At 39.8% G+C, this 16,507-nt stretch overlaps 1 protein-coding gene across 1 annotated transcript in view; it reads left to right on the top strand.

Moving 5' to 3' along the window:
- SPHKAP (SPHK1 interactor, AKAP domain containing) overlaps window positions 1-16,507 on the top strand; it is a 159,182-nt gene that overhangs the window by 112,355 nt on the left and 30,320 nt on the right. The window contains exons 6-8 of the mRNA XM_077761380.1: window positions 7,440-7,499; window positions 9,042-9,176; window positions 15,362-15,617. Coding sequence (XP_077617506.1) covers window positions 7,440-7,499; window positions 9,042-9,176; window positions 15,362-15,617 — 451 coding nt within the window. The remainder of the gene's footprint in view (window positions 1-7,439; window positions 7,500-9,041; window positions 9,177-15,361; window positions 15,618-16,507) is intronic.

Raw genomic sequence — 16,507 nt, 5'->3', positions numbered from 1 at the left:
CCATAAAATAAAGAGACCCATCTTCCTCGCAAGGCCAGATGACTGCGTTGTTAGAAGCCGCCGAAGGAAGGAACTAGGTTTCTTCTGAGATAAAACTTAATTTTTTATGTGGTCATAGTAAACATTCAAATGCCTAGATTTTAAAGGCAATTTCACATCATTCTTCTTGTTAACCTTTTCTAAGCAGGATTGCCTTCACAGGATTTAGCTGACATCGGGAGGGATGACAATACCCAGCAGAAGAAGTCAAAGGGCCCGTATTCTGGATTACAAGCACTGCCCACATGCACACTCTAGCACAGCCATTTGTCCCTCCTGGATGTATAATGCAATGGCATTCCTCGACTATTGCATTAACAACCTGAAGAGTCCATGCAAAAATAAAACTGTCCACATACAGGGCCACGTGGGTTGCTTGGCTGGTTAAGCGACTGACTCTTGATTTTGACTAAGGTCATGATCTCATGGTTATGAGATCAAGCCCCACGGCAGGGCTCTGTGCTGGGCGTGGAGCCTGCTTGAGATTCTCTCTCTTCCTTTTCCCCTTTCCCCGCTCATTCTTTCTCCTCTCTCTATCTCTCTCTCCAACTTAAAAAGAAACAAACAACTGTCCACATGCAATGGGAGTTTGCCCCTGACCATCATCACCAGTTCTTTTTCTATGGTTTCTATTCAAAATGTCAGACCTGTTACATGACATATGGTATTTCTTTTGTCTGACACTTTTTTCATCTGACTTAAAATTGTTTTTGTCTGACCTCTACAAAAAATAAATAATAANCCTTAACTTTATTTTTTTTAATTTTTCAAAATGTTTTATTTATTTCTGAGAGAGTGAGAGAGAGAGAGATCGTGAGCAGGGGAGAGGCAGAGAGAGAGGGAGATACAGAATTGGAAGCAGACTCCAGGCTCCCAGCTGTCAGCATGGNTTATTTATTTTTGAGAGAGAGGGAAAGTGTGAGCAGGGGAGAGGCAGAGAGAGAGGGAGATACAGAATTGGAAGCAGGCTCCAGGCTCCCAGCTGTCAGCATGAACCCCAATGCAGGGCTCGAACCCATGAACTGTGAGATCATGACCTGAGCCGAAGTCAGACACCTAGCCGACTGAGCCACCCAGGCGCCCCCAAAATAGATCTTATATCACTATTTGCTAAAATTTCATGGTGAAATATTATTTTCAAACATGCCTACAATCTCCTCCATTTATAAAAAGGGACTTCCAGTGAATTATATACCTAATATAGCTTGATTAAATAATCCATAACACTAAACAGACAGTAGAATGTTTAGGATCTACAAATAACTTTTGAAGACTATTTGATGAGATTACATAAGAACCACAATCATAGTGGCCTCATTTGCTCAATGATACTTATTCTTTGAACATTTTATTTTAAAACTGTAATAATGACAGAAGGGAGGTATTTGCATTTGAAAGTTATGTACAACCACAAAATTCACTTTGTTAAGTAGGTAAGAAAAGAGGGGTCTCTGTTCTCTTAGTGGTGATGTTGTATTTCCATCTACGTCAGCTGAGCATGCCTGGGGGGGTCATACAGGACATGTGCAGACACAACATGAATTGTATTTTATAGGAGGAGAAAGGAGCTTCCATTGCAAGAAAAATGTTAATACCTTTTACCCATGTTTATTACCAAATATGGTTCTCAATTTTTGCCTTTTTTCAATTTTTTAGCAAATCCTTAATCACAGAACAAAGAAGCCAGTCTAAGTACTTTAAACAGTACCAATTGCTAGATTAACATTAATTCACTTAATTCTATAACTTCTCTATCTATCCCCTTATATCTTTACTAGAAGACAACTTTGTTTACTGATAACATTGGGATTCACTACATAAATAAGGAAAATAATTATTACAGGTAAATAATTATTACAGTTAACATGCTTATAACACCTGAGACAGTGCTTCTACTCTATTTGTGCCTATGCATTGATCAACAAGCATTTATTGACCACCTAACGAAATGCCAGGCTTTGCTAAACACTAAGAATTCAGTGATGAAAAGGGCCTGCCTTTGTGAATAAAGTATGTGGCAAGGGCTGAAGGGAAACAAACTATGTTCAAGAGATTATTAAGTAAACACACATACTTAAATATTTCTCGGATCATTTGGTATTTTTTAGATTTGCACATTCGGGCATTTTACAGATAACTCAATAACATCACCCCAGACTGAGATGAAGAGAAAACACAGAAAGGTGACATCTTATTCCCTGTGAACTGGTATCTCAGACATACAGCCTCAGCCTCACCGCTTATCGCATTCTTTCCGCCCAGGGACCCCTTTCAACTCACAGCACAGAGAACCTTAATGCAGAATCTCCCAGGCATTCATATTTTAGTCACATTGAACACTCTCCTGAAGCCCCCAGAAACTGATTTTCAACTTCCATTACCAAATGTTTCCTTATACCCTCTTGCAATAACACAGGAAGGAGCCTCACTTGTTGGGTGCAAAATTCTAGCCCTCTGGTCTTTCTCACCTTTCCTGCACATGGAGTGTAGTGGACCATGATTTCCTCTTTACTTCAACTCTTTAAAAAGTCTGCTGAATTATGCCCATATGCTTTATAGCATGGAAAGAAAGGCATATTGCTCTCCAACCTTGGCCTCACTTCTGGAATTTCTCTAGGACATGCCTCTCACCTTGGACTCCACAACGTCATTCTTCTCCCTTTCTTCACCTTATGCTTAATTCAGGGTCTCTTGCCGTCATTCAGCTGGTGCTGATGTGGGTGGTGGGGGAGATCGTCCATTCCTTGTTTGTGCCATTGGAAATGTGTCCTGCCCGCTCACCTCAAATCTGGCCTTCTCTGCAATGCCACTTGTGATTGACCCCATTCTTCCACTTTCCTTCTCCACCACTTCTGTAATTACAGCCCTGTCACTTCTGTGATAATAATGTTCTTCACAGATTTAAAGAATGTGTTCTTCTTCCGGATCGTAACTCCGTGAGAGCAAGAACAATAGCACATATTGTCTTTCTTCTCAGAAGCCAGCATCAAAACCACACCTCCTACCCATACCCACCATTCCCCAGCTCTGCTGGACACAAGCTTTCACATTCTCCACTTGGAGTTCAGTGTGAGCGGATGCCTACATCTCAGTAAAGAGCCCAAGGTCGCAGAGAGTGAACATATGAAGAGAGGAATACCATCACACGGACCATTTTAGCATGAAGTAGATTTACTATAAAGCCTAAAATTCAGGGCTCTTCATGTGCACACGCCCCACTCCCACAAGCTCACATGGTTATATGCTTGTAAAATTTTCAAAAGGGAGATCTTTTAACTACAATGATCTCCTTCCAATCAAACTGCCACTACCTTTTGTCATGTTGAAGGTCATTGGAGTGACCGCAGACATGTGTGGGGTCTGGTTTGAAGAAAATTGAATGGGGTTTTGTATACATGAGATATTTCTATATGATTTGAGGTCACCTTTATGTAGAGTTAAGCAATTGCTAGCTATGCACGTGGAATAATGGCTCCCAGGAATACCTTTGTCTTCGACAGTGGCAACTGAGCCAGACATTGAGACACGTAGGTGTCAGGTCATGTAACCTGACACAGTGTAAATATGTCCTACAGGAAATGTATAGATAGTAGAGAGAAAGGTTTACATTCCAGAAGCTAGTCTGTGGAGAATCCTTCCCATCACCAGACATGTGAACTTATAAACACCAGACTAGTTCTCACTGATGCCTGGTCAACACAGAAGTTCTCTCCTGGGGGACATTTATTTGATAATATTGAAAATCATAATTCCACCATGTTCTTTTTTTTCCTTTTTAAATGTGAATCAAACAAGAAGAGAATACAGGCAAATTCTCATGTTTGTAGAGCACAGATGTGTAACAATATAACAAGGGATGAGTGTGCCTATAACAACTCATGGATGAAAGAAATTTTAGAGTGATGTCCAACTGAATTTGACAACAACTTGGAAAAGGTATAAGATATTATCAATAAAACTTAGTGAGGCTGAAAAAAATCTACAACAATATTAGGTTAAGACTGAATTATGTTTCTTTTCTATCCAGACAAAATGTTATAAAACTGTCATCATTTGGGGTCAAAAATATAGGGGAAAAGTATTATGGAGGTGTAGGAGGCAGTAGATTAGTTAAAATATCATTTTTCTGGAAGTTGTCATATTTGTGATATTTGTTATCCTTTTTAAAAAATTTGATATTTGTTAATCATTTCTTCTTCTAAATAAAAGAGTATCCACTTTCTCTCGTAATTTAGAATTTTTGATTTTGTGACTCCTTTTATTAAAAAGGTCTTCAGACACTGTAGGGACATCAGGCCCTTAAAAACCTAGACCACGCTTTACGACCGAGATCTGGAAAGGTACATGTGCCAAATGTAAGCAAGTGATTGGTTTAGACTTTGTTCTAGTCTCGGCCCAGCTGGCAAGGGTGGAGGGTTTCTTCCAAATGCAGGCAGAGTTTTACATCACAACCCAGAATGAATAAAAAGGAGGTTCATCTTCAGAGAACAAAAGACAACATCAGAGGGCAGAGAAGTAGTTATTATAGATGCCTTGCTTTGGTATCTGCTTTGCCCCCTGTCACTGTGATAGAAGAGCCTCATGATGCCGAGTCAAGGTAACCCACCTTTCTTCAAGGTGAATGGGAGACTGTCTAATCAATTCAGCAACTGCAGTTCCAGATGCATGTTCTTCAGAGCCCCCGAGTACTCACAGACATTGAACCAGTTTTCCAAGGGCAAAGTTCCGATTATTGTATGAATGTTTGCAAACTGCCTTAAACCATGAACTCCTTCCAAGCACCATCTACTATTTATGTCTCCATTTGTGCTCATGCTCAGATCCCCCAATTTAGCCATCTTATTAACCCGAAGGAGGAGAACCTCTAAGTGAGAATGTGGACGGCAGTTCATGCCCTTTCTTCCCCCAAATGCCCATCAAGTTGTTCTTCACAAGCAGATGCTATATCCTAGGGATATGCTGCAAGGATATGGTGAGTTCAAAAATCCAGAAAACCTTGCATCAGGGAGAGTAAAACAGTAGTGATCTTTACACTTTACCAATGTAAAACCATTGTAGTTCTTTTTTTATTTTTAACTTAATATGTATATTTACATGTATGTATGTATGTATAGAGAGAGAAAGAGAGAGTGTATGCAAGCTGGAGAGAGTGGTAGAGAGAGAGAGAGAGAGAGAAAGAGAGAAGCTTAAGCAGGCTCCATGGTCAGGGCAGAGCCCAACACGGGGTCCATCCCACAACCCTGGGATCATGACCTGAGCCAAAATCAAGAGTTGGACACTTAAGTGACTGAGCCACCCAGGTGCTTCTAATTAGGTAGTTCTTAAAGACTTACCCAAAATCCTTCAATTATGTTTTCTTATTAAACCTCAAAAAAGTAAAAGGATGGACTCTAGGAAATCATGACCCCAAACAACTAACTGAAGTCAGAAGGCTGCATACACTTCCAGGCATCAACGTAAGCCCAAACATCTGACTAAATATCCAAATAATTAATTTCATCAGTTTTATATGGACAAATTAACTTAAGAATAAAAAACTTTATATACCTGAAACTGATATAACATTGTGTGCCAACTATACTCAAATTAATTAATTTCGGAGGGAAAAAAAGAATGTATCTCACCTCTTTGTTCCCTAAGTTTTCTTCTCCCCAACTCCATGTGAATTCCCATAGTAGAGTTGTTTCCTGTGTGTNGTATAGAGAGAGAAAGAGAGAGTGTATGCAAGCTGGAGAGAGTGGTAGAGAGAGAGAGAGAGAGAGAAAGAGAGAAGCTTAAGCAGGCTCCATGGTCAGTGCAGAGCCCAACACGGGGTCCATCCCACAACCCTGGGATCATGACCTGAGCCAAAATCAAGAGTTGGACACTTAAGTGACTGAGCCTCCCAGGTGCTTCTAACTAGGTAGTTCTTAAAGACTTACCCAAAATCCTTCAATTATGTTTTCTTATTAAACCTCAAAAAAGTAAAAGGATGGACTCTAGGAAATCATGACCCCAAACAACTAACTGAAGTCAGAAGGCTGCATACACTTCCAGGCATCAACGTAAGCCCAAACATCTGACTAAATATCCAAATAATTAATTTCATCAGTTTTATATGGACAAATTAACTTAAGAATAAAAAACTTTATATACCTGAAACTGATATAACATTGTGTGCCAACTATACTCAAATTAATTAATTTCGGAGGGAAAAAAAGAATGTATCTCACTTCTTTGTTCCCTCAGTTTTCTTCTCCCCAACTCCATGTGAATTCTCATAGTAGAGTTGTTTCCTGTGTGCTGTGTTTGAGATTTAAACCACAACAATTCTCTTACTGCTGCTCTGAGTTACTTTTTAATATTCTCACTGTTGTTTTCATACTCTAGCCTATTCAGACCCTTCTGTAAGATGGCCAAAAAAANTAGGTAGTTCTTAAAGACTTACCCAAAATCCTTCAATTATGTTTTCTTATTAAACCTCAAAAAAGTAAAAGGATGGACTCTAGGAAATCATGACCCCAAACAACTAACTGAAGTCAGAAGGCTGCATACACTTCCAGGCATCAACGTAAGCCCAAACATCTGACTAAATATCCAAATAATTAATTTCATCAGTTTTATATGGACAAATTAACTTAAGAATAAAAAACTTTATATACCTGAAACTGATATAACATTGTGTGCCAACTATACTCAAATTAATTAATTTCGGAGGGAAAAAAAGAATGTATCTCACTTCTTTGTTCCCTCAGTTTTCTTCTCCCCAACTCCATGTGAATTCTCATAGTAGAGTTGTTTCCTGTGTGCTGTGTTTGAGATTTAAACCACAACAATTCTCTTACTGCTGCTCTGAGTTACTTTTTAATATTCTCACTGTTGTTTTCATACTCTAGCCTATTCAGACCCTTCTGTAAGATGGCCAAAAAAAGGCAAACTATACAATGGGATTAAATAAATTAGCTAAAACTCTGAAACAAAGAGAAATCCACTTACCATGCACTGTATTAAAAATGAGAAGAGAAAGAGATGAGGAAAAAAGGGAGAAATGGAGAGAAATGTTTATTGCAACGATAAACAGAGTGTTCGAGGGTTACAAGTCTTTTTTCTTCTTTCAGGAGTTTTGCTAACCCTTTATAAGCCTGCAGATTTCGTTGTGACTTGACATTGACTTGAATACAGAGACTGTCTGGTTTGTTGCGCCATGAACGGAAGGGGGCGCGCTGTGGGGTCCGGGGAATTGCGAGGAGGGCCTCAGAGGGTTGCAGAGAAGCCCAAAGGTACAGCGGCCGTTTCTGTGTCAGACCAACTATACGAAGTATGCAGGACTCTCAAATCATCCGCCCCAAATGGATTCCTGCTTTCTTGGAAAAGAACTGCCAGGTTTTCACTTACTTGGCTGTTTTTGTCCTCTTTCTCAGGTTTGCTTCGTGAACCTGGATGTGAACAAGGATGCGTGCAGCACGGAGCACCTGCAGCAGGTAATACTGGGAACACGAACTCCCCGGGAGCTCATGCCAAGGGCTGCCTGCACTGACCAGAGAGCTGACATGACGTCATCTATAAATGATGCTCATTTAGTTGGAGACCCTTTAGTTGGATGGTGTCATCACGGCCATTCCCTGACCCTCTCCCTGCCACCTCACGCACAGTGTGCCTTCCTTGTGCTTGTGATACTTGCTTTCCCAGGGTAACAGGGCTGCTCTCCGAACAGGTGCTTTCTCCTGCCCGCGGGGACTGGTAGTGCCTTTTCAGCCCCCATCTCCTCCTCCCTCAAACACCCTGACTGAGACGATGTCTCCAAGGCTTTTCCAAACTTGCTTGATACCAGCCAGCCCTTGTCTGGGGCTCTCAGGTCTGCTCCTTCCTGTTTTGATCAAACGCTTTGCTCTAACCTTGGTTTCCCAGCCCTACACTCCTCTGGGGCTCACACTCCGCATTCTCCAACAGCTACAGATTCCGGGCTCATCTGAGGCTGAGATGATCCTGATGTAAATCTTTGACATCATGCAAGAACTTGAAGGGCCCCTCAGTCCTCCGGAACTAGAGCTAACAAGGGGCCTGATAAAAAGAATTAATTGGAGTGAATTGATTATTATTTCTCGCCTAAAGCCGAAGATGGTTTGACCCTACTATTTGGTATAATACGGTATAGTAGCACACCCTTTGCAGCTTGACATCACAGAACAGCAGGCCTGGGATTACTTGGTTATCCCTGTATTGTTTTTCTTGACAGTGCTGCACCTGAAGTTTCTCAGACTCAATTGCCCATCCAGATTATCCATTAGAGACACCCACAGAGCTTCAGATGTCATTCATCCATGTAGTACTGGAGGGATTAAAAAATTGTACATATTATTTCATTTAAGGGACTTACGGTACAGAGTCTGTCAAAGAGAGAGCAGGAGGGACTTGAGCAAGTTGGCATCTTTCACAGTTAAGGGTAGAAACCTGGCACTGATTTAGCTACATAAGTTTGTGTCAAATAATTTTCTCTGAGTCTCGGGCTACTTATGTGTAAAAAGAAAGTAATGGTGCCTAATCCATACGGGGGTGTTGTGGGGGTTAAATGTGCTAAAGATGTAACATGTATACAGCCGTTAGTACAGTGCCTAGTACATGGAGCAAATTCAGTATCAGAAATTATTTTATTATTGATGTTATGATTATTGACCTGGTTAGAACAGAGGGTCATTAGTCAACAAGTCTCTCATTCCAAGATTTAAGAAGGAAACAAAAAATCTCGACTATGCATACCTATGGTGTGACAGTAGTTATTAAATGCCTACTTTGGAAAATTTAGAAGCAAAGGGTTTTTTAAGCTTTAAGTAATCTCTTATTCCAATCTAAACCTTCATGTTTCAAATTCACACAACTTCATCTAATAATAATTTTAGTAGATTCAGTAATCTATCATTTACATGGTTATACAGGTATATTATTTTTGCAAGTACATAGTTTGGGGGTAGTGTTTTGGAGGTGAAAAGAAATCATCTAAGCTAATCAAGATTCTTCCTTTACAGAAATTGGTCAACGTTTCACCAGATCTTCCAAAACTTATCAGCTCCATGAATGTCCAGCAGCCGAAAGAAAATGAAATTGTTCTTCTAAGCGGATTAACATCTGGAAGTCTCCAGGCAGATTTTGAAGTTACACAGGTAAGAGATGTAAACTCTTGATAAAATATTCATTAGAGATAAGTTATCTATGGCAAGCTCTTGGCACAAGTCCGTATGAACCTTAAATAGAAGCTATATTTAAGCTGCCATAGCATGGGAATCAAAAATCTCTTAGTCATCAAGACTAATCTTCATTTGTATTTCTTCTAAATATGCCACTCAGATTTTGACAAAGCTTCCCTAACCTCAACTCCTAACATTTATTATCTTCTCAAGTTCATGGTGTTAACTTGCACTTACACTAGGGCACACACATTGGGCACTGACTGCTTAGCTTGGTTTTCTACAAATCTACTAGATAATCAAAAATAGACTCATCTTGGGGCTCCTGGATGGCTCAGTCAGTTAAGTGTCTGGCTCTTGATTTTGGCTCAGGTCATGAACTCACAGTTGTGAAACAGTACTGAATCAGGCTCCAAGCTGACAGCATGGGGCCTGCTTGAGATTCTCTCTCTTCCCCTCTCTTTCTCTACCCCCACACCTCCGCTCATGCTTTCTACATCTCTCAAGAGAAACATTTAAGAAAAAAATAGACTCATCTTCTGTTTCACATATGATACCAAAATTCTAATTCATACTGTATGGTCCCAGAATCCCAGCATCTCTTCTTTCTGGATGTTATTTATTTCTTAGGATAGACCAAATGAGCCAGGATAATAAACACAGGAAAGGAGCCCCATGGATGGAAAGTGAGTTTCCTAGACTTAAAGAGTAAAATTCCTAGAGGAAATGAACGTTACTAAAAATAAAGCAAGAATTCAGATGCTATTTTTCTCATTCAGTGTACTGATGTTGGTTATTAGATAAATCATTATAACATTCTTTACTTGAAGACAAATTTTTAAAATTATAAATTGCTTAGTCAATTTACAAAAATATGTATTTTGACATAAATATATATATAATGATTTCTAAAGGCATATCATATCTCAGATTGTTGATTTTCCCAAATAAGATATGCTGATAGTGACACATAACACAGTTACAGATTGAAACGATGAATGTTTGCTTTCCTCCGAATTGTTCTTATTTTGGGATTTAGTTTTGCTGGAAATTTTTAAAATATTCTCTTATTCTTCAGTCCTTTGAAATATCAAAAGACTCAGAAACCTACCCATGATTTCTACATCTACCCCAGATGCTTCGTAAAAATCTGAGGACAGCCTATTACAATTTGGTAATTAAGACTAGAACCAAACTTCTCCTTGTCAATCTCATAACATATTTTCTTAGTGAGAAAATTAACAGAAATGGCTCTAAGTGCCTTCTCTTTATATTGGGCAAAACTATGATGGCCAAAAGTAATTTCCAAAACTGAGTTTTAAGAGTATTTCTGTACCAAGCCTGTTAGGATTTCTAATTAAACATGACAGAAAATTGGCTTATGCATGAAAAGAATGTAACTACAAAAACTAGTGGGTAGATTATTACAGGGATTTGAATAGTGTCATCAGGACATGGATTTTCCTTTGTGACTTCTTTCTGGCTTTCTCTTTAACCTCTATCAGACAGTCTTTAAGACTATTCCCTTTGGGTTCAAGTTGAGCAAGAGTGAATGTCTCTTCCAGGTGGCTCACAGAAGAGTCTAATTGTGTTCTACTGGCTCTCATGGGTCACGTGCCTATTTCTGAACCAATCACTATGGCTTGAGGATTGCAGTGTTCAGATTGGCCGGGCTGGGTCACATGATCACCTCAGAGGGTTGAGGTGGATTAACTCCATGTAAATCACTGGCACTACCCATGGGCCAAAAGATGGTGCCTCACAGGGTATGAAACCAGAAGATTGAGTGATGTTGAGTCACAGAAGGCACACAGATACTAATTGGGGTTAGGGAAAGCCAAATTGCCCAGGACTTATTAAATATCATCCATCAAAAGCATGCTTAAAATTCTGCATATTTTTTCCTAAGAGCCAGCAAGAATTGCGTATGAGCTCTAACACTCTTAAACATTTCCTACTTCCCTATTCCAAAAGGCCTCATCGCTTCCTATATATCACTTTACCTTTCTGCCATCTCCCAAAGGCCTATGTCATTTTTCAGGTACTGCAATCCATGTGTTTTAATAAATCAGCAATGTGAGCTGGGTTAATGGGGGAAATCTAAGGGTAGTCCCAAGAGCATAGCTATTGTTCCCGTTGACCCTGTGAAGAAGGGAATAAACAAGCTACTTGGCACTTTGACCCAGGAAATTACAATGCCACAGATTTTCAGTAGTGCAGAGAACAAATTACCTCGCTTCTCTCAACTAGAATAATTTCCTATTCTGTAGCATGGAGATTTTAAAAATACCTTTTCTTCATCCTCAGAGACTAGTCACATTGATTTTAATAAAATGATATGTAGGCATCCTGGGAAGGACTATTCAAATGCAAAGTGTTGTACTTTCTTTCCATGTCCGAAAAATTAAAGGAAAATGAAGTAGAAAGAAAATGTCATTTAAAGCAAAATAAGATACCAGGTGGAGTACTATGTACAAGAGTAATACTCCATTCTCCTTGGGAGAGAGAAGTACAGTATTGTTGCAAGCATTGTGTAGAGAGTGTGACCTTTTCTGCCTCCTGAGTTTTGCTATCTTCTCATAGATGATTACGAGAAGATTATTCAATGTCTTCATCCTTCCAGCTCTGCAAATGACTCTCCTGCTTTTTTACATTGCTACATTATTTTACAATCAAATTGCACAACTGTAAATAATGTAAGAAAATATTTATAATATACGTTATTCATTCATTCAGCAAATATTTGTTCTGCACCAGGGAGAGTGCAAAGCATATAGTGCTAAGGATACAGTGGTCAATGAGTCGGACATCTCGCTCTCAAAGAGCAATTTACTTAGTCTGGCATTATCTCAGATAAATAACACCTTATTTATATATATATATACAGATATAAATAATATTCTTTTGCATATAATTAAACATATATAAACACATGCAGAACTATCCATGCACACGTATCTCAAAAGACTAATAAATACGTACCAGTGGACAACAAATAAGAAGTTGCCACAAGAGTTACATTTTCCCTCCTCAAACCATCCTTATTAGAGCCTTAGGATAAGACTCTAAAAAATCTTAAGGAAAATCATCATGATAGCAGTCAATGGCCAAGTAAAATACTAAGTGGAAGATACAAGTGAAAGCAATTATTTTCCCACAGAAGCCAATTTTTCGGAGATGCTTATTATGTACCATAAGATCTGCCTCTGCGGCTGTCTTCTCCATGAGATGAACACCTGATTTTACTGGTTCACCTGAGTTTGAGAAGGTCCAGGTGCAAACCACCCTTCTTTCCAAATTGCACATTTTTGGTGAATATTGGAGTTTTGCTGACCAGGCCTGGGAGCCATGGGAAGAATCGGAAAGGACACAGGAATTGGAGTCCAAAAGACCTGGACAGCTGTGATGGCTTTCCTCTTTAGATTTGTGTAACCTTCAAAGGACCAGTTAGCTTTTCTGTGCCGGATTCCTCCCCTGTAACGGAGCAATGACATCACCAGCCTCACAGAAATAGTGTTTGCCTTGAAGGTAACAAGATATTCAAAACGCTTAACAGACTACAATAAAAATTATATAATAATACCAACCATTATTTTATAGGTTATATTGTTTGGTTTTCATTTACCTAAGACTCTAGGGATGTTTATTCACTTTCAAAGATTGTTAAGAAAATATATTTTCTTTCTAAAATGCATTAACCATGGAACATTGCACATTTGATACAACCTTTCTCTAAGTTTATTTTGGGGTATTATTTTACTATTCATTAACATCTCTTTTGATTCCTGCAATGATATATAAAACCTTTTGTTATATATATTTAATCTGAATGATATGAAATGGCCAATACATTTCTACCTACAAATAACTTCATTTGGTTCAACTTTATAATTATTTTTATTCATGCTTTGTCCACCAGTAATATATTGTGTCCCACCTCCCAGGGCAATTGTCTAATTCATGTTTGTACCTACCAACATATTTTGCATATAATACATACCCAGTAAGTCTATTATAAATTTCAGGTTAGTGTAGTATGTCTGAATTCAGTGGGAATAAAATTGACCAAGCCAGCTACTGTTACTCTACAGCAGTAGTTCCTCACTATTGAAGGAACGACTCAGAGCATTTGTGAGTTTCATGAAAGCTATAGACCAATACTTCTCAAATGTTAATATGTGTAGGAATCACCAAGAGAGTTCTAGAAAATGAAGATTCTAATTTAGTAGATCTGAGGTGGGTCCTGAGATTATACATATCTAGCAAGCTGCCAAGCAATGCCAAGGCCGCATACATACAACCCACACTTTGAACAGTAAGGTCAAAGGGGCACCTAGGTGGCTCAGGCAGTTAAGCGTCTGGCTCTTGATTTTGGCTCTGGTCATGATCTCACAGTTCATTGGATTAAGCCCGGCATCAGGCTTTGTACTGACAGTGTGGACTGTACCTCTCTTTCTGCCCCTCCTCTACTCTCTGTCTCTCAAAATAAACAAAGTTAAGAGAAATCAGGTTATGAACCCCCTTCCTTGAAAAACAGACCTAATTGCATAAGCACATAGATCAATGCCATTTCTGAGCCTCCTGAACCTCTTGGAGAAGGATCGGATTTTTCATTTTGTAATCACCTGTTCTAGAATTACTTTAATTATAATATTCAACCAAAAGGATTAATAAATGATATTTATGTAGGAAAAAATATATACTGCTTTCAGAAATATAATATGGATGTCTGTGTGTATGTATTTCTCTGTGTGTACACATATTTAGCTCTCGCACACACGTATATTCACGTCCAAGAATTCCAAAATGACAAAATTAACTCTGATCCTAACTAAGCCTATGATTTAAATAATCCTTTTTATAAGGCATACATTTAGCCATAAAATATTCCCCCCAAACATTTCAAATTCCTCCTTGATATAAACTTATGTAGTTTTCTCCTCCCCACTAACTCTTATCTCCATTCAAAGAATTTTCTGTTGAAAATGACTATCAATGAGCATATCATTCCTTTTATAAAAATCCTGGTGCGCAAGGTGTGTTTGTAATTTACTAGTAATCTGAGCACACAAGCAATTGAAACTTTTATTTTGCTTCTAATGATCGACAATATGAAGAGTGAAAATAGTGAAAATGGGATGTGATGTGAGCCAGTGATGTGAGCCTCCTTACCACTGTTTTCCTCACATGCTGGCCTTTTAGAGCTAATTAGTGCACTTGCAGTGGATTGCCTCGTATCTCACTGTGTCTACTTCTTCAGATGAGCAGTACGCCTGATAAATTCTAACTGCGGATAATGGTTAAGACATCACCAAGGCAGAAAAAGACACTGGCCTGAGAAACTGGGACTCGGTTTAATCGAGAAGGATGCCCAAGACGATCTTAACATTCCCCTCGGCTGGACTAGACTTCAGACAGGCTCCTTCCTGACTCTAGGCACTGACTGCCCTTTCTTTAGAACACTCATTTTGGGAAACTCGGCATGAATTATTTCTGCCCCTTTGAGATGGAAATCATTTTTAAAAGTCTCATGCCAGTTTTGCGACCCAGGAGTGTCTTTTTCAAAGACCTAGGAATCATCTCTGAAATAAGGTCATCAAAGAAGAGTGGCCCTTTCTCCGTGGAAGGATGGGAGCCTAAGTTCAGTAGGAGCCTTACCCCAATTTCAAAATGACCTCCTGCCACGCAGATGAGTGCGTACATTTACTTTTCCTTTGGATAAAGCCAATTAGCAAGCGCAGATGGCCTGAGGTCCTAGCTCTTAAAAAACTCTATTGCCTTTTGTTTCAGTGCAGTTGTGGTCCAGCTCAGTTCTGGCACCTCTTTTCCTATTTTAAGAGTGCTGAACAAAGTCTTCCTTAACCTGTTTAACTTTGTCCAGTGCAATTTCTTCTTTGACGGGAGAGAACCAAAATATGTGATGCAGTTGGTCTATTTTCCCCCAAGTCAAACTTTCTCTTGGTACCCTGTGTTCCCAAATATCACTTGAATTTTTTTCAAGCAATTCATCAATCTAAGCCCCGAAGAGATTCCAAGTACTTTAAATGTCCCCCACTGTTTATAACAACAAAGATTAGTAGAAGAGGAAAGGTCAGAAGCAACGGTTTTTTAATTCTGTCTTTCAACAAATGCATTTTTTTCCTCTTTCTCTCTACTTTCAGTGTCCTTGGCTGCCAGATATCTGCTTGGTCCAGTGTGCGAGAGGGAACAGGGCAAACAGTACCAATTGCATCATCTTTGAAATCAACAAATTTTTGATCGGTCTTGAGCTGGTGCAGGAGCGGCAGCTCCTGGTGGAAACGAACATCCTGAAGGTGGAGGATGACACAAACTGTTCCCTGTCTTCCATCGAAGAAGACTTTCTCACCGCATCGGAGCACCTGGAGGAGGAAAGCGAGGTGGAAGAATACAGGAATGGTGAGAGCTTCCCAATGAAACACACGTGCATCCTAGCATTAGTCACCCTATAAAAATGAGTGAAATTTCGGGAAAGTTTCAGTCCACGTCAGTTTGGCCAACACATCACCGTCTTCACTTACTGAGTTTAGGGAGAGAGGGAGGGAAAGGGGATGGTAGTGAGGATGCTGACGAATGTGCTCAGATCTGATGGCTGGGTGGCTCCCTCTTCCTAAAGATGCCTGAGGGATGCTGTAGGACATTTCTCCCACCTGCCAAGAGCCGGAGGAAAGTTATCTTCCTGGAGAATTCATAAAGCTACCTAGTATCTGAACCCCATTTAAACTGGCCCGAATCCTAGCACTGCCTCTTTGAGGTTCTGAAGCCTGGGCTGGTTACCTAGTCCTTCTGAGCCCCAGTCTCTTTATCTATTACTTGGGAGTATAATAGTGCCTCTAACACAATTATAGTGACTCTATTCAGCTACATATATTTTATGATGCTTGCCTGTTGTTATGGGAAGGACAGAAGGGGATAACCCAGGAGAGTACTTAGCACTCATTCAATCACAGTTTTGACTGACTGAGCAGCAGACCCCAGTGAACAACGTGTTCCTTCCCACCTTGGTCACAGAAGGGGGACTCCAGCTGCTGGTGACAGTCTCCGGGACAAGCCCTACCCGAGCTTCAGAGCTGATTTTTGCAGCAAGGCTTGCTGTGGAGGTTGCTGTAGACATCCTTCCTCCTCCTCTCTATGCACTGGGAAGCTCCAAAATGCAACTGTTTGGGTTACTTTACATGTGGAGAGAGACGATCAGCGCTCGGCTCCCCAGTGCCTTCCTCTCCCACTCTAGTGCTTACGTTTATATCCCGCATTGAAAGCCATTTCACTGAGTGGAATTCCGTACCGAA

The sequence above is a fragment of the Crocuta crocuta genome, unplaced genomic scaffold (assembly GCF_008692635.1).
Source record: "Crocuta crocuta isolate KB4526 unplaced genomic scaffold, BGI_CrCroc_1.0 scaffold516, whole genome shotgun sequence".
Classification (NCBI taxonomy): Eukaryota; Metazoa; Chordata; class Mammalia; order Carnivora; family Hyaenidae; genus Crocuta; species Crocuta crocuta.
Note: the sequence above shows the minus strand (reverse complement) of the source record. Positions and strands in the feature narration are given on the sequence as shown.